The following is a 23,438-nucleotide window of genomic DNA, read 5'->3' as shown; positions in this document are numbered from 1 at the left end:
CACGGCAGCACCCGGAGGCAAACGCAGCCCATTCACGTGTAACTTCATCACCGCCACCGAAACGCGGCAGCCGGAGCCCATCGCCGCTCCACAGGCTGCAGCGCCCGCGGGCAGCAGGAATCGCAGCGACCCTCAGGGCCGGCTCGGAGCGGACGCGAGCAGCGCGAACCCCTCGCGGCCGCCCCCGCAGAGCCCCGGCGGTCCCCCGGGGCTGCTGCCGGCTGCCCCGGGAACCCCGCGGACGGAGAGGGCCGAAGGAGCCGAAGGAGCAGCGGCACCCCACCGAGGGGCTGCGGGGTCGCTTCCCCTCGCCCCCAGCGCAGCCCGCAGCGCCTCCGCCACCCCCGGCCCCGCTGCCGCGGGCTCAGCCCAGGCCCCCGCCCGGCCCCGCTCCCGCCGTGCCCCGGCCGGCCCCGCGGACCCCGAGCACCCCCCGGCGCCCCCCGTTACCGGCTCCCTCCATTCCCTCCCCCGCCCCGGCCGCTCCCGCCTGCCCCCGCGGCCCGGCCTGCCCCGCTCACCGTGTGCGAGTGCAGGCTCTGGCTCGCCTCGATCTGCGCTGTCAGCGGCACCGTGTCGTCCAGCAGCACCTTGCCGGCCGGCGGCTTCTCCATGAAGGCCATAGCGGAGCTGGGAGCGGAGAACCGGCGCCGCCAACCCGCTTCCCGGGGCAGCTCCCGGCGCGGCCGCCGCTGTCAACACGGCAGCGCCGCCGCCGCCGCGGGGCCTTAGCGCCGCCGCACCGCCCGCCGCAAGGGGGCGCCGCGGCCGCCGCTCCGCGCGGGTCCCGCCCCGGGAGCGCGGGACGGGAGGGACGGGACACGGAGAGAGGGACACGGAGAGATGGGGGGACAGGGAGAGACGGGGACACGGAGAGATGGGGGACACGGAGAGATGGGGACACGGAGAGAGGGACGCGGAGAGAGGGGGACACGGAGAGAGGGACGCGGAGAGAGGGGGACACGGAGAGATGGGGGACACGGAGAGATGGGGGACACGGAGAGATGGGGGACACGGAGAGATGAGGGACAGGGAGAGATGGGGGACACGGAGAGAGGGGGACACGGAGAGATGGGGGACAGGGAGAGATGGGGGACACGGAGAGATGGGGACACGGAGAGATGGGGACACGGAGAGATGGGGACACGGAGAGATGGGGACACGGAGAGAGGGGGACACGGAGAGATGGGGGACACGGAGAGATAGGGACACGGAGAGAGGGACACGGAGAGATGGGGACATGGAGAGATGGGGACACGGAGAGATGGGGACACGGAGAGATAGGGACACGGAGAGAGGGACACGGAGAGAGGGACACGGAGAGAGGGGGACACGGAGAGATAGGGGACACGGAGAGATGGGGGACAGGGAGGGAATGGGAGACACGGAGAGATGGGGGACGCGGAGAGATGGGGACATGGAGACATAGGGGACACGGAGAGACGGGACGCGGAGGGACGGGGACACGGCGGGGATGGGGGACACGGCGGGGATGGGGGACACGAGGAGGTTCGTCTCCGCGGGCAATAGCGGGGAAAGGGGCTGGCGGGAGCCCATGAGTGCAGGCGAGTCGCCCCGCCACCCAAGCCCTCCGTGCCCGGTGCCCCCGGGAGCACCGACAGGGGTAACGGCAGCTGCAGCCCCGGGGGAATCAGCCCCGAGACACTGCTGGTCCAACCAAAGAGACCAGGAAAATTATAAGGGCACTTGCTGCTCTTTACCTCTCAGGGTGTTTTGTACTAATAAAATAATCAGAATATCTTGTATATTTTACTCAATTTCTAAAACTTAGGGTTGGAGTTGATCTTTTTTGGGGTTTTGGTTTCTGGTTTGGTTGTTTTTCAAAACACAGATTTAAAGTTATTAACAACTGAATTCCTCAATGCGACTTTGATTGCAGCAGCATAATAAACTTTCTATTTGCATACGACTTAGTGCTTGAGAACCAACGAGTTGGGCACCTGTCTGCATTTCCTCTTTTTACACCATACACAGGAATTACTCTCACTTAAGATGTTGTAAGACTGCAGAGCTGGAGTCTGTCCTACGCCTGGAGCAGGTGTCATGGACAGCTTAATCTCTCTGTACTGCAGCTCCATGATTAGAGGGAAGTGGGCTGTGTTGCTGTGGCTCAGCAGCCAGGCTGGAACAGCAACCCCAACTCCCCAAACCACTCCTCCTGCAGTGACCCAGGAGGTCAGGAACAGATCTGATCCATTTTGTTAACAGGCCTTAACAAGACCATTTCCCACCTGGAGAGGCAGGTGAACAGGGAGCAGGGTAAGGAGGGGGCCTGCTTTGATGAAGTGCTTTGTCCAGCAAAAGCCAGTGACAGGCAGCGACCTGAGGCAGAAGGAAAGGAAACGTGAAGTGAAACAGTTCCTACAGACAAGAGAGAAGGAAAACTCTTCCTAACTACTACTTCCAGGTTGCAAACAGGCCAAACTCCAAGCTTTGGAAAGAGAAGGCATGGAGTCAAACACCTGAAACACTACCCCTCCCTCTGCTCCAGTGTGACTAACCCCTGGGGTTAGAGTGCAGCACACTGGCAGGGCAGCTGTTTCACCAGTAGCTTTCATCACAGGTTGAGGAGAAACTCTCTTTTCTTAGCAGACAACTTCTGAGGTTTGCAGTCAAGGAAGTTTCAAATGCATTTCTGCTGCAGAGAAGATGGGAGGATAACAGACACTGCCAGAAAGTTCTATGAGCTACCAACTGGAGGCCCTACTCCTGATGGCCTCAATTCTTCCTAAAAGAAGTTTCTTAGTGTATAATAACCTTATGCCAGTACTAAAATAATTTAACCCACATGACTTACTAATGAATTTGCCAGAAGTCTACTCTACCAAGGTACTTTCAGTGGACAAAGGGAAATCCACGTTCACACACTCAAAGAGAGAAGCCATACAGTTAGTACTCAATCATCTGCCTTTGCTTGTCTTGCCCTCAGGAGCACAAATAGGTTTTTTTTAAAGCCTCCTTCACTCTCCTTGTGGGAAGCAAGTTCCAGAAGAAACACCAGCTGGAGCTGCCGTGCAGCTTACAACACATCTTGCAGTACATGTGTGTCAGCACCTCCTCTTCTGTTCCGCTTTTGACCACAGCACTGTCCCCTCCCCTGGTGCTTGCTGGCAAATACAGCTGCTTTGTACAGAAGGAACAAGTTTCAACTGAACTTTGTTGGTGTGGACTGCAATTTCACCAGAAATAACAGCCTCAGTGTGAGCCCCACCAGTCCAAACTTCCCACTGTGGCAGCACAAAGGCTTGTCTGAATGTGCCACTTTGTCACAGCAAGTGCCTGGTTCACCTTGGCAGAGAAACCCATCACGGTGAAAAAAGGAAAAGCTCTACTTTTAATGCAGTTCTAGTAGAGTTAAGTTTGTGCACTCTCAGACATTCTGAAAGGCTTTTATTGCAAAGTTACTGGTTTTAGTGATGTTACATCAGAGACTCAAAAGAGACTCAAAACCAAGTGTGCATTGGTTCTGGCCTTTATGCTGAAGATGCACATGATGAACAGCTCTAACCTTCTGGCACCATGACTTTCACCATCCCTTCCATAACAGTTTTCCCACTTTCTCTGACCTGACATGATACAGAAATGTGTGCAACAGAACCCTTCAGTCGTTTCACTTCTGCTGCAGCTGTGACTTCTTCACCAACATACAAAGGAGCTGGAAAACGAATCTCCTGGGACAGAAATATACATCCTTGACCAGGCATTTTGGTACCCAGAACTGCAGAAATAAGTCCATTGATCAGAACTCCATGGACAACAGTTCTTCCAAACCTAGATTTCTTTGCAAACTCTTCATTTAAATGTAAAGGATTTGTGTCACCTGTTAAATAAGAAAAAGTAACTACATCATTCTGTGTAAAAGCTTTGCTAAGTTCAGCTTTGTCTCCAACTTTTATGTGTAAGTTCTGAAATACAGGATGTCCAAGCAGTGAGTTGATAAACATTGGCTTTGTCAGGGCTCCTTGTTGGAAAATCCCTCCAGAAATTCCACGCCTGAAGGGCCACAACATTTCCAGGAACTTCTCCTGCAGGCAGCTGAACCAACAACTGCATTCAGTCCAGGACTAATTCTCTGCTGTTGCCGGATAACGCAAGTAGAAACGGAGATGTCTGGTTTGGGAAAAGAAGAAACAAACAAGAACTGAACAACTGAAGCCTTAAAAAAACCCACCATCAAATGCTCTCAAAGTTGGAAATACTTCAATTTTCCTTTCACACGACAGGTTAAAAACTTAAGAGCTATGCCTGAGCAGACTTTTGTCTAGCCATGGCTTCAGAAACAAAGAATCCTCAGAACTCATTTTATTCAGCAGCATCCTCTGGAAAAAAATAAGCTCTGGAAGTGCACGTTCATACATGCATTGTTAAACAAGGTCAGCTGACAGTAACCATTAGGCAGGCAGAAAGTGGAGTAGGGAAAAGAAGACCTGGACCAAGATGTGGGTCATGAACAACACCTGCCACAAATTATTTTCTTGCAGATGTATTAATGGCATCAGGACTTGTCACTGGACTAAACCATGAAGTTATGAGACAGCCACTACTGTCACATTGTACAAGACTCATTTTAAGATGAGAAGTTCTGAAACACGAGCCCACAGACCTGCACTGAAAGGCACTTCATTCCCAAAGCAAGGCATTTTTGCATCTAGGCCATCTTTCTATGAAAAGGCAGCAGGCTTGGGCAGCCTGCCAAGCTCAGAGCCAGAGCTGACACCTGGGGAAGCCACCAGCCCCACAGGGCTTTACCTGCAGCACCCGGAAGGCACACCTCCTGTTCTGGTAAAAGCCCAGCAAGGTTAGAGCACTCCACAGCTTGACAAGGCCACTAGATAAAAAGAAAACAAAAAATATCAATAAAATGTGGGGTTTTCTGTTTCTCCTGCAGTGTAGACATCTCAAATAGAAAATATGTTATGCAAAGAGTAACAAAGCCTTTACAGGTTAACAGAAGGTAATTTCACTAAGAGTTCTAGAAGCAAAACTGCATCTTGAAGGATTATTGCAGTGGCTGCAGCCTCTTCTCTTTGACAAAGAGATATGTACTGCAACCTCAAGCTCACTCCACCAGAACTGTTCTTGTTCTCAGAGTGCATTTAAGCTCCTTCTTCACCTAAATCACCTGCAGTTGTCATCACCATTTACAGTAACCATTCTCATCTCTACTACAGGAAGAGATTTAAAGCCACTACCTCAGTAATGCTTTCTTCCTGCCTTAAAACCATTAAAATCATTCTGGTTTAAAGCAGGAATAATGTACTGATGCACAAAGTTACCAAGACTCAGTGATTATTTTCTGAGATCTGCAAGTTAGGCTTAATTCTTCAAAGGCCATTTTTAATTTAAGAGTTCTATCTTCATGGCATGGGAGCACAGACTGACTGCACCTTACCTGCTAATTACTCTTAATATGGCAGACAGAGTTTTTTCCTCATATGTTAAGACATCAACGGGCAAAGCTGCTCCAACCTATGAAAAAAAAAAAAAGTTATTTAGTAAGTATCACCCTATGTTCTTAGAGTGGTTTATAAGCAACTGATTTCAGCCCCATCATTAAAGGTGTTATAATTAGCTCAAATCACACACTAGTGTTTCAGTTACATCACTAGATTTTAAACAGCACCCTTCCTCTCAGAGTTCCTTAGAAACCACTTTTATTTACACATTTCAGATGGAGAAACAGACCAAGAGATGATGTGACCTGCTTAAAGTCAGCCAGCAATAGAGTAAACAGAGCAAAACCAGTGCTGTGGGCTTTCCCATCCAAAAAGCTGTTCCCTTCCCACAGTTCTCTTTTAAAAGCCTCACTACAACAAATACTCCAAATTCCAAGAACAATTCTCAAAGCCCGCTTGGAGCTGGAAGGGATCTTACAGAGTCCATCCAGCTCCAGCCCCGCTGCCACGGCCGGAGGCACCTTCCACTAGAGCAGGCTCCAAGCCCGGTGCAAGCCGACCTGCAGCACTGCCAGGGACGGCCGGAGCCACCGGGCACCGAACCGACCCGCACGGCTTCACCGGGAGCGAGGCAGGACGGGGCTGGCGAGCGGGGAACCGGGAACCGGCCCGGCCCAGCCCGGACCCTGCCCCGCAGCCCCTGGCTGCTCCAGGGGAGCACAGCCCGCCCCGCCAGGCGCTCCCGGCCCGGCCCGGAGCCGCCAGCCGAGGTCCCGCTCCCGCTCCCGGTCCCGGTCCCACCTCTCCGTGCAGCTCCCTCAGCGCGGTCACCACCAGCTGCTTGAACTGCGCCGCGTTCGGCCGGGCCCCGCCGTCGGGCAGCTCCCTGCGGGGAGGAGAGCACAGCGGTCAGGAGGGCTCTGAGGGGGCTCGGGGGGTCCCGGTTCGGGGGGGTCCCGGTTCGGGGGGTGCCGCTCACAGGCGCACGCGCAGATAGTGGTGCTCGGCCGCGCGCCGCAGCACGCGCCGCTCGAACGCGGCCTCCGCCATTCCCCGCCCCGCCGGGCCGCGCGCGCCGCCCTCCCTGCCGGTTCTACGGCGGCCGCGCGGGGTCAGCGTCGCCATGGAAACCGCGCGGCGCCTCCCGTGCCGCCATGGCCCGGCCGGGCCCGCAGCGCCGAGCCCCGGGCCGGCACACCCTGCCCAGCCCTGCGCACGGAGGGGAGCCAGAGCAGCGTCTGAGGCTGAGACGGGTCTCTGGGAAGCGGCGGGAAGAGAGCCAGCGCGGCACGCCAGCCTTTAGCAGCACGGGGCGCCGCGCCACAACCGCGCTGTGCAGGCGGGCACTGAACGCTCCTGCAAGCAAAGGGGCCGGGCCCGGTGCAAATCCCGGTAAAGGCGGCGCCTGGCAGCAGGTTACCAACACTGGGGAGAGCCTGCTGCCCCAGCCTCAGCTCTGCAGGCACACACAGCTGGAAGGAGCTGGAGAAGTGCACAGAACGAGCCCGGCAGCCTGTCTGTGCACCCACCAGTCAGCAGTGATGGAGATGGCAAAATAACACAATTTTAATATCTTGAACCTGCTCTAGAGATTGGCATGAAATGTATCCTTACCACAGAAACAGCAGAAAGGATGGAAGCACGTTTGCTCTGCTGAAATAATTAAACATTATCCCTCAAAAGAACTTCACAGAATTTTCCTTCTTTTACCAGAAATTTGGACCTTTTACCAGGAATTCGCATCGAGCCCAGCAGGTAACGCTGCAGAGCAGCCCAAGGCACATCCCACATGCTTCAGGCAAGGCCCAGCTCACACCTCTTGCCTGCACCTTCACACAGCTCAGCCTGTGCATTGTTCCAGCACTTTTTCTCATGCTCAGCACCACAATCCACCTGAGCTCCGCTCCTGGGCTGACTTAAAAATGGTACATAAAGTGCCAAATGTTCAGAAACAGTTTCAGCAAAAGCAAATATAATTTCTCATGTACCAAAGTAATTTTCAGATTGTTAGTTAGGTTAAAGAAAAGGCAGTTTGCCACATAAAGTTCAGTAGCTCTAAGTGTAGGCTAACACGATACCTTCAGGAATACTGTGTTTCTCCTGGGAACTGAGAACCACTTAGTGCAGTGCTCAGTAAATCAGTTCCACAATAATCTGACAGACTTACCAGAGCAGCCAGTTTTACTGGGACCAACACTACCTACAGCAGTTTGTATCACTTTCAAGATATTAGTAAAATTTCATCACCGAGCAGCAAAACTGTTTTTGTTACTGCTGAGGGCAGGTGCTGCTGGCAGGAGGAGCTCCCTCGGGCATTCCCAGAGTATCCAGGAGCTGCTGTGAGGCTGGGCTGTGTCACTGCAGCGAGTCAATAACGAGCACACACAGGACTGTACAGGAAGGCTGGACACAACAGGTCAGTTTTTTATTAACCAAAAGTGAAGCTGAACCCCAGAGTGGTTTAACTCGTTAAAACCATATGTTTATATGGCAGATATTTTTCTTTCATGTTCAACACTACAGTGCAAGAACCAAACTTCGCAGCTGTTCATCCTTTGAGAATCAAGTAGTAAAATGAATTAAAATAAGGGTCCCTCAATGAATCAATTAAAAAAAAACCCACTTAACTCAAAAGAACAGACCAATTTTAAGAACTGTCTTATTAAATTCTCCCAAGTGAAAGACCTTTAAAAGCACTTGGAGCCTTGAGGTAGCAACTTTATGCAAATTTAATTCCCCTCCTGCCCCACAGAGGAAAATTAGTAGCACATTATTAGCTCCAGCCAGCTAAGCTGTGTTGAGTGTCTCCTGTGAGGTGACTTTCTCTTGCCTCTTGAAAGAGCAGTGTAGTGCTGCAGAGCGCCAGGAGGAAATCCACAGGGAAGGCCTCTTGAAATAAAATTTATGGTTTGAAAAAAGTTAAAATGATCAGCAACGACTGTAACAACAAAATTTATCTGAAGTGAAAAAAACCCAACGTGTATTTTGGCAAGACTAGTTTACAAATACAAGTCAAGAACAAGAGTCTGCTTTCAGCAAAAGAAAGGAAGAATGGAAGTGACATTCAAAGGGGTTTCAGGGTTTTTTTGCCCTCTGTGCAAAATTGCACTTTGTTTTCAAAGTTTTATTTTAAGCTTTGCACTTTTGTTTCTAAGAAGGGAGCACTTCCACACTTTTTTGTTCTTTTACATTGTCGAACCTGTGCTGTGACATTAGACAGAAATACCAAGTGCCAGGATATTTAACCACTGAAAGCTCCTCTCACTGACTTCACAACAATCACAAGCAGGGAATCACAAACAGGAGATGTCTCCCTCTAAGCCTCGAAAACATGATCCTCTGTGCCCACTTTGCTGCTGAGTGCTTTTATTAAAAACTAAATCTCTCTTCAGTGCCAATTTCAGAGACTCAGTGGCAGATTTACTGAACACTGGGCTTACTCCATTGACACAACTGCAATGAGCAGAGTGCAAAGGAAGGAGCTGAGATACAGGGATGGGGCAGATGGTCACAGTCAGGTGCTGTACTTGCTCCCTGGACTCAGTATCAGCACTTCACATTGGCCACTTTTGCTCACTGCTGGTGCTCTAAGCAGATTCCTGGCAATATTGAGTATCTTACTAAAGAAGCTTACTTTCCACTACCTTCATGCTCCAAAACTGTACAAACAGGTTGGTTAAACTAGACCAAACTAATCAGGCACATTGCACATTATATTCCTAAATGGATGAGCCTTCTTAGCAGCTCATTCTCTCTCAGCTCAAAGCCAGCTGCCTCTACACCACAGATTGCTGCTGCACAGACCCAGGATGCAGAATGGCACTGCCCAGTTGCCATTGCTCCAGGGAGCCCACAGAAAGGTAAAACTTCAAAAGCTTATTCTTGTTCACATGGGATTGTAATATTTTTATATTCTTGTCTTTTCTTTTGACTTTTAGAAGCCATCAAATTCTGCCTTTGAGGCAGAAATATTTCAGGAATCTGACATCAGCCTTGCCTGGGTTTCAGTTAAGCTTTGGAACAACTGCCTGTGTTTGCCTGTGCTGAGGTTACAGTCCTGTCCTGCACAGAAGCAAAGGCATTACAGAATCCATCTGTAAGGCAGCTCAACCTGCCAGGCTCCTCTGGATAAAGGAGAGGATATTCTGCCTGGGACAACAAAGGCCAGCTGGTGATTAGTCACAGCAAGTTTCTCTTTAGCTCACATGACAGTTTAGGCAGCACAGAAATTCAGGCTGGTTCCGAGACCAGTTCCTGTTTGGTTCACAGGACAGTCATGAGCTGGCTTCAGAAACTCTCTTTGTCATGGAGCCCAAAGCATCTTAAAGTTATATCTGCTATCACTGCAAGGAGCTGATGAGTGTGTTTTTTTTCTTTTCTTCTTTTTTTCTTTGTTGGTTTGATTTGGGTTTTGTTTGGTTTTTATATTCTGTGATGAAAACAATTATTTTCCTCTTTGGTGTTAAACCTTGGAAGCATGAGTGAAAAGTACTTGCTGCTTCTTTGGCTGTAATTTATGACAAAGAAACAGCCCAGGAAAGCAAGTGAAATTCACTGTTCTAGAATACATGCAGTTAGAACAGCCACTAGACATCACGACCAGAACTTTAATAATATGGAAACACCAAGTTCAGTGGTGTCCATTACAAATCATTTGCATTATATAAAAATATGACTGCAATTACAGTAACTGGACAACAGTCATTCAAATTTATCAACTTTCCATCTTACTCATATTGCAGGAAATGGGAGGAGCTCATCCACTATGGGGAAAAGACCATCCAGAAATCAACTTAGAGTTGCTGCTAAGCATCTCATGCCTTAGAGAAATGTCCACTGTGATAACTAAAAGCAGGAATTTAAGATTAGCATCCTTCCATTCTTGCTTACATGGCCATGAATAAAAAGAGCAAGTTCTGTTACACTAGAATTCACTATTAAAATTTTATAACCCCATAAAACACCAATATGTTTTGCATGAGCTGTGGAAGAATGCAAACTCAAAGGGTCACTAGATTTATTACCTCCAAATTCAATGTCTTATATATATATATAGTCAGTTTGAACACCATAAAAACGTCCTTCTCATGGTCTGATTCTTATTTAGATAATACCCTGATAAAATCTCAGCCATATGCCAATTAAGGTCCTTAAAGCTATAGAAACAGAATCTACCTAATAAATGCTGCAAATTTAACAGGTATTTTAGATAAACATCATTAGCTTAGTTATCACCTAAACCAAAAGACTCCTCAAACACACCAACTGCGTAGTTAGCAGACATTTGCTTTACAAAGTCAAATGTTGCCAACTTTTGAAAAAGTTTAGCAAATCAACGTGGTATTTGGAAGCATTCAAGTGTCTAATGAAGTTAAAATACTGTGAAATGTTAGGACTAGGGGAAGCTCCTGTAAACAAGTACAGAAGTAGTCTTCATTTAAATTACAAAACATTCACCTCCTTAAAAAGCTTTAAAACTGACCCAGTCAACAACTGCACCCTGGGAAATGTAGCAGTATAAAGGATCTTTGTAAGTAAGAGAAGGTCATATATTGTTATCTCACCACCATAAAATGTACTCAGTGTCAGGAACGAGGAGCAAATTTGGGGAGATGACAATTATGACACTTTCAGGCCATTTGATCTGAACCACTGCACTTTGTTGGACAGCATAGAGTAAACCAATTTTCTTTGCTGCTCAGAAAACACTTAAAATACGTTTTCTGCATCTGGTTGCTAAGCAGACTCTCCCATGTCCCCAGCTCAGTTTACTTGGTTTAAAGAGTTCTCTACATTTATTACCTGCTGCTTTCAGCAGGTGGACCAAAACTTCAGTGCCATCTTATTCACTGGCTCCATTGATACTTTAACTTCAAACCCAGATGCTACAATTAAAAGCAAATTGGACATTGTGTAAGGAAAGCATCAGATGAAGGTAATCAGCCCATAGCAGGCGTGTATTCCACAGGCTGCCTCTGCAGAACAGGCAACCTCCCACTACAGAATCTGATGGGACAATTTACCCCAACAGTGACACCCAGAAGGAAGGAGGCTTCAATGTCTTGCACACTTTGGGTTTCGTATCAGGCACTTGAACTGTTGGACAGACGCCATTCTGAACCAAGTAAGTGAACATAGGGTTAGAATCATCTTTAATCTAGGTCTAATAATGAAGTATCAGCAGCAAAGTGGAGGCAGGGAGGAGTGAGCAATCCATCTGTGCTGAGACTTGTTTATGGTTTCTAAAATGCCCAAGAAAACAGCAGCAGTAACTGTTCCATAGTGTCCGTTGTCCTTGTGAGTTGTGTTGCTGATAGGAGGCTTTTCTGTGTCTTGAACTAAGAAGGCATTGAGGTACCCTGTGCCTAATTCCCTGGATCCATCAGGTCCATGCTAGAGCCAAACATTGCCACCAGCTGCTCCTCGTAATGTGTTATATTCCTCTTCATAATGTCCATGCAGGGTCCAAGCAACCTCTCAAATGCTTGCACATCCATGACTGTAATGGAACAGAGGTGAAAACAAGACTGTTTGTCAAAAAGGACACCAAATAACAATCTGGTCTTTGAACTCAGAACACAGACCTTCAGTTCAACCCACTTAGGGCTGAAGCTTCAAAAGTAACCACGGAAACAGAAATCATGTTTCCAGTTTCTCTCTGTACTGTTATTTGGTGAAACAAGATGAATGAATATAAACCTGATCTCAAGGATAAACACAGAAGCCAAATACACCCCCACAGTGGTATTAAAAGATGACCTGAAGGCTATGTGTGACAAACCAGTACAGGCCATACACACAGAAAATAGAAAATCGGCCATGAGGAAGCAGCAGTGCTTCTCCAGCTTCCACCTGGAGCTCCCCTCCAGCCCATGCTCCCAGCTTCTGGAATCTGACTGCCAGCTACCAAAAGGTTGCTGGGTTTTGAATGGCTGCTTGCTCAAGCATGGCCCATGAGACAAGCAAAGAACAGAAAAGGATGGCTAAGAAAGACCATGTGCTTACCTAAACATTTGACCTCCCCAACAGCATAGGCAGAAGCTGCTCTGGGTTTGTTGGTGACAAGTGCAAGCTCTCCGAAGTACTGCCCTCTGTGACACCGGGCAATCTCCACTTCTTGGTTAGCTTCTTTACTTGTCATGGTCTGTCAAACAGTGCAGTTTCATTATTTGCACACAGCTCTGTCCTTGTACAAGCCTACAGTTAATAATCCCAGATATTTTACACCTGTGCAACAGCTCCTTGCTTTCAGGCCTTTCCACTAGCAACCCCAAGTCATGGCAGAACAGCTCAACACCATGTTCAGCTGGAAGTTTGGTAAGAAAAACGTGTGCCAGCCCACAAGTTTTGAGACAGGCAGGTATCTACTGCTACAGCTTTGGGAACTGCTGTTATGTAGCCTAACACAGGCTTTATCATGCACCACATGCTGTTCCCCTGGCTGGTCCAGACTGTGCAGAGACCCACGGAAATGCCAGCATCTAGTGTGTCACTAAAGATAACAGACCCCACATTTTGTAATGTGCAGTCTTCTACAATCATGGAAGAAAAGTTTTATCTCCACCCTTAAGGCCAGGGAAAGTGTATCAGTGTGGGAAGGGATGGGATGGTTGAGCTGCAGGCTCTCTCAGTCCCTCACACATCAGGTTAGTTTGCAGAGTAGCAGACAGAAGCAAAAGACCTTGGCACCTTAGTAAAATGACTTCTGGCTGCTTCAGAACAGGTATGGGAGTTTACAACCTACATCATATGAATAATGATGATCAACACCACAAAATAATGTATTAAAATAACTCAGGGTGGACTTTTTTACATCTCTTGTATTAATCAGTCAAATCAGGGATTGATTAATACAAAGCCTAATCACTCAGTTTGAACTCACCTTGCTTTTAATCAGGATTTTTACTTCTCCAGATTCTACAATGTAAAAACAGTCTGCTTTGTCACCCTGTGAAGAAGAAAAGCTAAAATAAATTATTTTTTACTTGACTGTGAAAGTATGTATAAATGGTATATTAATGCACTCACTTTGAACTAGGCCTTCTGCAGAAATCTGCTAGAATTGACAAACACTGAGATCTTAACATTAAAAGGTGACTGGTTGGGTAACACACCAGAGGAGCCCACAGGGAAGAAAGTATTAGTGCACATCATTCAGTAAGGGGGCAGGAGGAGAGGAAAACACAAAGGAGATTGATGAGATATAGCAAAATCCCTTAAATTAAAATCTTCTGATCCTGATGGAATTTAGGCAATAGTTAGTGAAACCAAGCAGAACTTAGAATTTCCAAAAGCAAATTTTAATAAAACAGGGATTTAGTGCCTGTTTCTTTCAGCAGGAAGAAGGTGCCATTCAACTCCCCGTGTCCCTGCTTGAGCAGAGGGGTTGGACAAGGGACTTCCAGGGGTCCCTTCCAACCTCAACTATTCTGTCATTCTGTGAGAGGTTCTAGAACATGTTTCATATCTCTCTCAACCTCATCATGTTTAAAATCTTCAAGTGATCCCAGTTTACATCTGCTCTGGAGAGCTTCACCAGCACTTTGTAATTTTAAAGTTTTATCTGTGACAGAAAGGACCTTTCCTGTCTGTATTTGCCCCTGTGGGCCTGGCATAGGGCTGGAGTCAGAGTGGAGATCTGCAACGTGCCTCCTGCTACAAACCAAAAGCAAAAGCACTAAAGGCTTCAGGAGAAAAAGGCTGGAAAAGGAACTGGTAAGGGAATGGGAGCAGCTCACCAGAAACACCTGAAACAAAGTGAGGAGAGAGAGAATTAAGTCAAGTGGTCAAGGAGATGAATGTGGAGGGAAGGATGGAGAGAAACAGCTGTAACTTGAGTATGAAACATGGGCTGGGAGAAGATGATGTAAGTTTAAACACGGAGTTACAGAAGAAATTAGGCCTTTAGCTAAGCTTCCTGGGGATGGTCATAAGCCATCCACTGCAAACTTTTCATTCACCCTGCCAACCATCACAGCATGAAATAATGCTCTGTGCTAACTTCTGAAAGAGTAACTGCTGAAAGAATATTTTATTTTTTAAAAGAATGGAAACAAACTGAGTGGGAGACACCCTCATAACACTACTAACAATTTTCAAGTGCTTTAAAGCTTACCGCCCTTAACTGAAGGGTCAAATTTCACAAAGGTAATTAAAATTTTAAATTACTCACAAGGGAAAAGAGGTTCCTGGTACTGAAGCAACTGCTTTAATTTAAGAGTTATCATATCTTTTCCAAGCACAGAAATTCATCATCTCTAGCACTGCATTACCATCACCCAGACCTATCCAAACTATTAATCTTCCTTTTAAGGATAATTACATCCTTGTCCTTAATTCAGTTATTAAAAAAGAATAAAATCAACTGTGTAACTGGATCACTGATAGTATGAATTCCCAGTTTTGAGACTGATTTATAAACTTTGATTTTGCTGAGAGTTCAGTCTTCTCAGGGTCTTAAGCAAAAAGAGTTTCAACTTTAAAAATTGTGGGCATTTTTGGAGTGAAGTAATTTGACAATTATCACCAAACTTGTTCCCTATATTCAGTTATGTGACATTCAAGATAATTAAAATCAATTATTCAAGACACTATCAAGGGGTAGTATTCTGTCTACACAACAAGAACAACATTGCAACCAAAAACCTGCAGTTTCAGGTAAGCCCTTCTTGCCTTAACTTCTACTTGAACTAGAGCACTTTTACAACACAGCAACCCACAGCTAAATTTGATGCAAAATTCCAGTGTCTATAACAGTGTTCCAAAAAGTTATTTCTGTCACAGCCAAAAGAAAAATCAAACAGCTACAGCTTGAGTTCATCCAGCTTCATGTTCTACCACCCTGGCCTTGATCTGCTGCAGCAGACAAAACATTCCCCAGTCACTAAGGCACTCAAGTGAAACCAGACCACTGAAATACCTCAGGAAAGCACAAGAAAAAACAATGGTTTCAATTAACCCTGACAGTTTCTTAGAACACTTAGAGCAGTTTCTTAGTGACTCCCTGTTTAATCTGGTCATAGGGGCCTAGGAAAACTCTACATGGGGCATTTCATGGAAAACTGCTTCATTTAATTTCAGCTTCTGAAGGCACATTCATCTTCAATCCTTGCAAAGACTACTTATAAAACATACATGAGAGAAGAAATACCAAGAAGCTAAAAGTAATAGAATAAATTTGCAGCAAAATACATACTGTCTATTCCTCAAACATTCAAGAAGTGGTTAAATAAATTTGAAATATTAAAAGAATAAATGCCAAGTTGGTCCAGGTAATAGAACTCTGCAAGTCAATTCCAAACAGAAAAAACAGAAGCACAGAAAGGAGAATGACAGAAGTTTAGATTTCAAGTACCTGAGAAATTATACGCTCCCCATCTTGATACACCTTCTCTCCTATAACATCCACTATCTTCATTCGCTCTGATGCCTGGAACAAAGAGCAAAATTAAAACTAATAATCAATTACAGTTTATCTCTATGAACTCTTCTGAATCTCTATGACCCCTCCTGAAATGAACAGGCATTCACTAGACACACAAACACACAATTTATAAATATAGCCCCAAAATAACATTGTCATAGTACTGCAACACAGGTCTTAAGACTACCATAATCAACAGGGAAATAAAATTGCCTAGTGCCCCATCCCTGTGCTTCTCTGACCACTCAATATCTGATTTGGCTGGTTTAGAGCAAAGGGGAGGGGGGGAAAATCACTTTCTTTAGGATTCAGTTGAAATTTGAAGAAAACACTTCAAAAAATGTTACAAATTTCCTAAGAACAAACTCTAATGAGAAGTACCAGCAAAACATTTTAAAATTATTTTAACCACTATATACTTAAACACATGTGTGGGGGGAATTGTGTCCAAGAACTCATTCCTAGCGTGAAGAGGAAGGTGACATGGCAAGGACAGGGGCTGTGCACTGGGAGCAGGCCCTGCAGTAGATGCCAGCAGCAAGGGCAGGAGGCAGCACCTGGCAAGCCAGGAACCATGCCTGAGTCCTCACAAACAGGAAGGGAAAAATGAGTTATCTCCAGTGTTCCCCACCACCCATTTAGAACCCCACAAAACAATTTTGCTGCTTCAGAGCAGCACAAAAAAAAAAAATCATACCAAGAAAGGAAGAAAATCCTAACAGTTAAAATTCAGCAGATGATTCAGTTGCAATCAATCCATTCATTCCCCAAGTGCACCTTCATCTTGCCTATCACTGAGAAATCAAATTCTGGTCCATGCATGATTCAACTGCAATGTGTCATGCAAAAAGCCATCCAGTGCTAATGAGTTATTTTGCTGTATCTTTAAATATTTGAGTCATTTCTGTGCTCAAAAAAGTCACATTGATGGAACCAGTTTAAGCCAGGCACTGAGAGAAGGTATTGTAATTTATCTCCTCCACAGCTACAACGTCTGTCCAAAATAATATACAGTAGAGCCTCTTGTTCACACCTAATGATATTTGCAATTTTGTCATCTTCTCCCAAAGGTATTAAGAGCTCAAATACTAAAGATTAATATTGGAAAGTATTTTTTTATGATAAGGAAAGTTAAATTATGGTTTAAGGCAAAAACAGACTAATGCAAAAGGAGGCTGGTCAGTTCCAAAAGCCCTGACAATACAGGGTGAATCAATGGAAGTGACAATTTCCACATTGTTCCTAAATTCAGGCACCACACATCCCAACAGGACAGTGTGACTGCATTCCAAAGTCACAGTGCTTCCCTTTAGCAGTTTAACTCCTATATATTAAGTTTAAAACAAGACTTTACAGCCCACACCTTTGTCTTAAATTTAAAACTATTCCTGGCTGATAAAGGCCAAATTCCCAGTGACTGTATCCTTACTTCAATATCACACCCTCACAGGCAGCCACAGCCCTGACTATCAAACTGCATTTTGATACCTGTTTCCTGGAATATATATAGGTAGTTTTTTGGTTTGTGGTTTTGGGGTTTTTTTCTGTAAATAACTTTTAAAAAAATCACACTGAGATAAAATCAGCAAATCGCTACTGTGAATAAAGGATCTGGAGAAAAAAAGCCCTATAACTATTTCAGCAATGGAAATTAATTTGTGTAGTATATGTGATACCAAAGCAGCACTTAGTATTTTGTTCTAAGCAAAAACAACAGATTTCTGATATAACAGGAACACTGACTGGAGCTGCTAATGCAAGAATTTGATGCAGATGTCTCTGAGAGGTTTTACCTCCAAGGATTTAAGAAGGGGCACAGACTCAATAAATAATTCATACGTCTTCCTCTTCTTTGCGTTGTTTTTCAGTATAATTCTTCTGAACGTCACTCGATCCTGCAAGAAGCAGCACAGAGAAACACATTATTCCTCTCCACTGAAATACCCCTGTTTAAAGAGCTGACAAACATGAACCAGTATTTACAGCAAACGCCAGGGCTGAGAAAGCAGCTGCTGAAGTGATACCACATCCACCACAACGCTGACTGCAACAGCTCCTGTTAACAGTACTTCTGGCAAGAACAAATGAAAAAACAGGGAGCTGTAAGACCTGATCCTTCTCAGACAACCACTTAGGGATTCCATTTTTATTCTATCTTTTACAATTTTTCCGGGTTGAGTTTTGGGGGTTTTTTTGCCTGTTTGGTAATACATATTTCATGCTTCTGCATCAAATGAAGAAGTTTTGCTCTTCCTGCTGAAGCCAGTGAAAATTGGCAGTTCCAGCACTTGTTAAGGCAGCTGCAGAACTAAGTCTGATTGGATTCCTCTCTACTTGAGCCACAGATTTCAAACGTTGGAGATTTACACTGCTCTCAGGTCAGGAACAGAGTACCAAACAGCAGCAGGCTTGTCCTCTCCACCTTCTCAGATGCAAGAGCCAGCTTGCGGAAGGACCAACTCCCGGCTGAGCGCGTTCCGCAGGGAAACTGCGGCGTGCGCCGGGGGAGCCGAACGCCGAGCGGGCAGGACCGCCCGCGCTGCGCGCCGCGGACACGGGGAGGCGCTGCGGGGCCGGCACCGAGCGGAACCGAGCGGCACCGCACGGCAAAGGGCACCGGCACCGCACGGCATGGGCACCGGCACCGGGCACCGCACGGCAAAGGGCACCGGCACCGGGCATCGCACGGCATGGGCACCGGCACCGCACGGCATGGGCACCGGGCACTGGCATCGCACGGCATGGGCACCGGGCACCGCACGGTAAAGGGCACCGGGCACCGCACGGCATGGGCACCGGGCACTGGCACCGCACGGCAAAGGGCACCGGGCACCGCACGGCATGGGCACCGGGCACCGGCACCGCACGGCAAAGGGCACCGGGACCGCACGGCATGGGCACCGGGCACCGGCACCGCACGGCATGGGCACCGGGACCGCACGGCATGGGCACCGGGCACCGGGCATCGCACGGCATGGGCACCGGGCACCGCACGGCATGGGCACCGGGCACCGGCACCGCACGGCATGGGCACCGCGCACCGGCACCGCACGGCATGGGCACCGGGCACCGGGCATCGCACGGCATGGGCACCGGGCACCGGCACCGCACGGCATGGGCACCGCACGGCAAAGGGCACCGGGCACCGCACGGCAAAGGGCACCGGGCACCGCACGGCAAAGGGCACCGGGCACCGCACGGCATGGGCACCGGGCACCGGCACCGCACGGCATGGGCTCCGGGCACCGCGCTCTTCTCAGTGTCTGCCCCGCTGGGATCCAGCAACCGAGACACGGCTGCGGATCGCCGTGCGCAGCTGGGGCCGTAAGTGTAAAAACCAAAAAAAAGTCAGAGGGCAGGAGCAGAAATTTGGTCAGGAAAATGATACAGAAACAACAACACACCAAAAAAAGGCCAAACAACCAACCAAAAAAACCCAACAAAACAAAAACCCCAAAACAAAACAAAAAAACCCCAAAACCCAAGAAAACCCCAAAAGCCAAAGAAAAAAAAACAAACAAACCCCCCCCCCCCAAAAAAAAACAAACCCAAAAAAAAAAAAAAAAAGGAAAAAAAAAAAATCCATCCTGAGAGCCATTCCTCCGGTTCCCAAAACCATCAGCTGGTACCTAAGCAGCAGCATTTTGAGGTGAAGAGGTATTTTCAATAAGCGGACATCTTTAAGGGATGCAGGCTGCAAATACGTATAAAAAGGACTAGCAGAAGTGATATCAATGGAACACTAAAGCTGAAGGATGAGGAAGATGAAAAGCAGGATGGTATTATTGTCATCCAAAGGAGAAAAAGAGATGATAAAGCATAAGGGATTTTTCTGTTTCTAAAGGAATTCTTCAGTGGTAAAAGTGTCTTCAAATGTTTGTATTTGGAGAAGCAGAAAGACACAGAAACTGTGGGGGGGTTGTAAAAGCATAAAAATTCAGAATTTACTTGCTTGAGGGTATCAGTGAGGGAGGAGAAGCAGCAGTGTTTGAACAAAACAAAGCAGAGCTGTGAAGGCAGCGTGTGTGACCGTGAGGTTTCCCCCAGACACATTCAGCAGCACAGGCTGAGGACATTTCCCTGCTCCAGAAGGGACCCACTGTGACAACTGCTCTGTGCCTGAGCCTTCCAGATTTCTGTTGGCCTAAGCCTGCAATGCAGCAGGAGTAATCCACACTTCCCAAACGGCAGATAACAAAGAGCTTAAGCAATGACTACTGCATACTAATAAAAATATGTTTAAATTACATCAGGGACAAAACAGTACAATAAAATATGGCAACAAACAGAGCAACAGGAAGAAATAACTGAAGTTTTGAGAGGAAAATGCAGCCTTAGTTAATAAAATGTTTACAGGACAGATGATTAGCAAGAAGTCCCTGTTCCTCTACACCTTGTTAAGTAATTGAATATAATCATAGAAAAACTAAATCCAAAATTAACCCAATTTGTGCAGTTCTTTTCAAAGGCAAACTGGAACAAAGAATCATCTTCTCATTTTCTTCCTTTTATGAATGAGCTCAGTTTGTAGCTAGCTGCTTTGTTCTGTCTTCCTCCAGAAATGAGATTCTGACATTACTCCCTGGTTGATTTACCAAACTCTTTTTCTTTCACATCACAAATAAAAGGGAAGTGAGATCTCCCAGCAAGCGCTGAGACTGCAGGCACAGCCATGTGCAGCAGCTTATCAGTCCTGCAATCAAGGTCACAACACACAGCCAGAGCTGCCCAGGAGCCCGGGGCACAGGGACTGCACACAACACTTGTGGCTTCAAAGCCCCGCTGATCCACAATCCACTTCTTATGCCAACCCTCACAGATGAGTAAGAGAGCACTGGGAAAATAACCCCATCCAAATAGTGCAGAGAAAAGAACTAAAAAAGGAAACTAATGGCTACAGCTTCACATTCAGCACTGCTGGGCTAGAGACAAAAGCAACACCATCATTTAGCTCGGCATCTCATAGGTCATGCCGACCTGAGAACCTCTTCCAAGGTAACAGAACCACAGTTTATTGTCAAGGAAAACAAAGCTGGGGGCAGTTTTCTGACCTCTTTAAATTACTAACATCCTCAAGAAGATATTTAACACACTCCCATTCCCTTAAGAGACAAAATGGTAGGAAGGTGAGTTGAAAATAAAGAACATAATTTAGATATTGTTTCCCCTCCCAAAAAAAAAAAAAAGTGCTTTCATGTCTCCACTGTCCTTTGCAGGATGAAAACAAAACCAGGAGTTTTTTCTTCCCCGCTAACAAAAGCCACAATTACAGTAAAAGCAAAACTATAAAGGGACAGATAGAACTAGTGATATAGTTTTTACAGACAAGTTGTTCCAGAAAGTCAGCCAAAAAGATCTGCACAATGGATCTGCCATGCCAGGAGATGAGATAGCAGATCCTGATAAAATACCTGTGAGCAGAGGAGCCATATCAAGAGAAGCTCTGGACACGGTGAGGTACTGCTTCAAATATTAGGCATATGAGAGCAACTTCCTTTCCTTACCAGTCCCCAAAGGGCTCCTTCTGTTGTGGCAACAATGGTGGCAGCTCTAGGAGTGTTGTACATCAATGCCAGCTCCCCAAAACTGCCGTGGTTGTCGTAGCGGCCCACACAGCGAGACTGGTTGTCTTTTGCTACAACAATATCATACAATCCTCTGGAAAACAATGGAATAAACACTTTTTATTAGACAGCATCCCAGTACAAACCTTGAAAACAGGTTTTTGCTGTTAAACAAAGCTGTTAGTGCTTTTATTGCTGTGTGAGATGGAACTTTTTGAGCTTTCCAGCTACCTGATTCTCGACCGCTTCTAGCTATCCTATTTTCACAATAATTGTCTCTTTCTAAAGCATTTCTAGCTATACTGTTTTCACAATATTTGTCTCTTTCAAAAGCATTTCACTCCTGATAGATATGGGCAGGATCTACTTGGTTTCCTCTACACAGTGTTTTGACATTGCTGTTCTGGCCAGGGTGAGATGCATTTTCATCATCTTTAACAGTGACATTTCACAGCATGTGTGTTACCCAGCGAGGCCTCTAGACTGACTCAGATCCATCTCTACCCATTTTCTCAGTGCCAGCATTGCTGCAGGACCTTTGGGACACACTGAATCCAACTGCTCACCTGCTACTATGGGTTTGTCTCAACTCCAGTTTCATGTGTATATCATAACCCCAAGATGCTCTAAACCCACTGATATCTAACCCAGATCTCTGAAGAGAAAATGGTAAATGGTATTATAAAATACCACAAATGGTATTATATCCCACAACATCACTAGGCACATAAGTAAAAAAGAAAATGAATGACTAGAAATGGTACTAAGTGAGGAAGGAAGGCACATGGGACTGCACAACAATCCTACCTGATATCTTAAACTCTACTGCTTACTCGCACCTAGGAGAGTGAGAAACCAACAGCACACTAAAAGTAAACTAGAAAAGGATTAGTGTTGATGGAAAGTGTCACTAATTCTTGTAATGTCTGATATCTATTTAATGATTCTCTGAGAGGCACCAGAGGCAACAACTTTCAGAGTTGTTTTTTTGGTCTGGAAGAGCCAGATGTGAACACCTTAAGCAAAAGCAGCAACAACTTCTTCCCATCCTTCAGCCTGAAAGTCACTTACTAGTGCCACTTATTTCCAAATAACTACAGCCACGTAACAACCTTCAGTCAAGCATTCAGCTGTCTTTGGCCCAAGGACTAATCTGGTGATGCAACACTGGGTGACCTTGGCTCAGCTTTATTGAGAAAACTGTTGCTGAGCTGTGAGAGAGTCCATGAACTAAAGCCCTGCAAGATAAGAAGAATAAAAACAGACCGAAGTGTAATTGTTGAGATGGTAATCGTTACGAGCCCAAGGACTCAAGTGAAAAGTACTGACATGAAAAAATATAAAACCCTCAGGCAAAAAAAAGAAAAAAAAAGGCAAGAAAGCAGAAGAGGGCAGCTCAGCAAGATTGTGGATCAGCCTGTGCCAAGAGGCAGCAGAGGCCAATGCTGCCCCTCCTGAGTGATGACTGCTCAACCAGCACAGACCCTGCAGGTGCCTCCTCAGCAGCAACGAGTGTCCCACATTCAGCCCTGCAATAAATAAATCTCTCTGAGCTCTCTCCTCCATGCACAGGGCACTGAACTCCTGCTGCATCCTCAGGCTGTGCCTCCCCTGCCTGCTGCCCCTCTGTGCGTGGTGAAAGGCACTCGGACACGAGCCACCTGGGGAGGAAATACAGCTAGCAGAAGGCTTTAGGAAAAAAAGGCCTGTGCCAGAACACAAAGCCACTGTTCATTTAGACAGAAAAACTAATCTTCAAGAATATTTAGGCATTAATTACTTGGGACTAACAAGACATGACTACTCATGGAAGAGCTGGACTCCTCCAAACTTGCACTTGCACACAAGTGGAAACATTGTGGTTTTCCATAAGGACCAGTACTCTGCTATTCTTCTGCATGAAAAATTAAGTGTGTAGGAGGTGGAGGAAGACTGGAAAGAGAGAAAGGACAGAAAATTCCTAACTGCAGCAGTTATTCCTAATAACCAAATAGCCAACAAAAGAGTTGCAGCCAAGTTACTGCCCACAGCAAA

General features: G+C 46.5%; 4 protein-coding genes and 1 long non-coding RNA gene across 16 annotated transcripts in view; 1 reads left to right on the top strand and 4 right to left on the bottom strand.

Annotated features, from left to right (window-relative positions):
- PXK (PX domain containing serine/threonine kinase like) overlaps positions 1-745 on the bottom strand; it is a 32,794-nt gene extending 32,049 nt beyond the window's left edge. For 6 of the 10 annotated variants that reach the window (XR_010368636.1, XR_010368638.1, XR_010368637.1 and 3 more), the window contains exon 1: positions 522-744. Coding sequence is in view for 4 of the 10 variants with exons in the window: in XM_064432864.1 (XP_064288934.1) it covers positions 522-623 (102 nt within the window). In the remaining 6 variants the exon portion in view is untranslated. Of the gene's footprint in view, positions 1-521 lie in introns of all 10 variants that reach the window. The other 4 variants (XR_010368634.1, XR_010368635.1, XM_064432862.1 and 1 more) reach the window with 1 other exon arrangement.
- A 2,649-nt stretch (positions 746-3,394) lies between these two features.
- Positions 3,395-4,031, bottom strand: HTD2 (hydroxyacyl-thioester dehydratase type 2). Its single transcript, XM_064432858.1, has one exon. The coding sequence runs from the start codon at positions 4,029-4,031 to the stop codon at positions 3,525-3,527; it is 507 nt and encodes a 168-aa protein (XP_064288928.1). The 3' UTR covers positions 3,395-3,524.
- RPP14 (ribonuclease P/MRP subunit p14) lies at positions 3,395-6,713 on the bottom strand. Its single transcript, XM_064432859.1, has 5 exons — positions 6,397-6,713; positions 6,219-6,303; positions 5,414-5,490; positions 4,771-4,849; positions 3,395-4,131 (listed from the first exon to the last, which is right to left on the bottom strand). Exons 1-5 carry the CDS (start codon positions 6,540-6,542, stop codon positions 4,075-4,077), a joined length of 444 nt encoding a protein of 147 aa, XP_064288929.1. The 5' UTR covers positions 6,543-6,713; the 3' UTR covers positions 3,395-4,074.
- A 3,291-nt stretch (positions 6,714-10,004) lies between these two features.
- Positions 10,005-23,438, bottom strand: part of PRKAR2A (protein kinase cAMP-dependent type II regulatory subunit alpha) — a 67,018-nt gene continuing 53,584 nt past the window's right edge. Inside the window, exons 6-11 of the mRNA XM_064432857.1 lie at positions 21,345-21,498; positions 17,634-17,735; positions 15,772-15,846; positions 13,300-13,365; positions 12,423-12,561; positions 10,005-11,916 (exon numbers count right to left, since the gene is read on the bottom strand). Coding sequence (XP_064288927.1) covers positions 11,783-11,916; positions 12,423-12,561; positions 13,300-13,365; positions 15,772-15,846; positions 17,634-17,735; positions 21,345-21,498 — 670 coding nt within the window. The 3' untranslated portion in view covers positions 10,005-11,782. The remainder of the gene's footprint in view (positions 11,917-12,422; positions 12,562-13,299; positions 13,366-15,771; positions 15,847-17,633; positions 17,736-21,344; positions 21,499-23,438) is intronic.
- Positions 11,443-18,447, top strand: LOC135308108 (uncharacterized). 3 transcript variants are annotated; one of them, XR_010368630.1, is made up of 5 exons: positions 11,443-11,541; positions 13,990-14,132; positions 14,966-15,074; positions 17,291-17,350; positions 17,709-18,447. It is a non-coding gene; the product is annotated as an uncharacterized LOC135308108 (long non-coding RNA). The 3 variants fall into 3 exon arrangements; XR_010368631.1 differs by lacking the exon at positions 17,291-17,350 and having other exon boundaries at positions 17,709-18,445; XR_010368632.1 differs by lacking the exons at positions 14,966-15,074; positions 17,291-17,350 and having other exon boundaries at positions 17,709-18,442.

Source organism: Passer domesticus, chromosome 9 (assembly GCF_036417665.1).
Source record: "Passer domesticus isolate bPasDom1 chromosome 9, bPasDom1.hap1, whole genome shotgun sequence".
In the NCBI taxonomy this organism is placed as follows: domain Eukaryota; kingdom Metazoa; phylum Chordata; class Aves; order Passeriformes; family Passeridae; genus Passer; species Passer domesticus.
The sequence above is the reverse complement of the archived record's forward strand: the minus strand, read 5'-3'. Positions and strand labels throughout refer to the sequence as shown.

Coding starts and splice junctions, on each gene's coding strand:
- HTD2 (XM_064432858.1), bottom strand. CDS start 4,031: ATGTTGTGGCCCTTCAGGCGTGGAATTTCTGGAGGGATTTTCCAACAA.
- RPP14 (XM_064432859.1), bottom strand. CDS start 6,542: ATGGCGACGCTGACCCCGCGCGGCCGCCGTAGAACCGGCAGGGAGGGC. Junction 6,304..6,396: donor CACTATCTGCGCGTGCGCCT/GTGAGCGGCACC, acceptor TCCTCCCCGCAG/GGAGCTGCCCGACGGCGGGG. Junction 4,850..5,413: donor ATATTAAGAGTAATTAGCAG/GTAAGGTGCAGT, acceptor CTTTTTATCTAG/TGGCCTTGTCAAGCTGTGGA.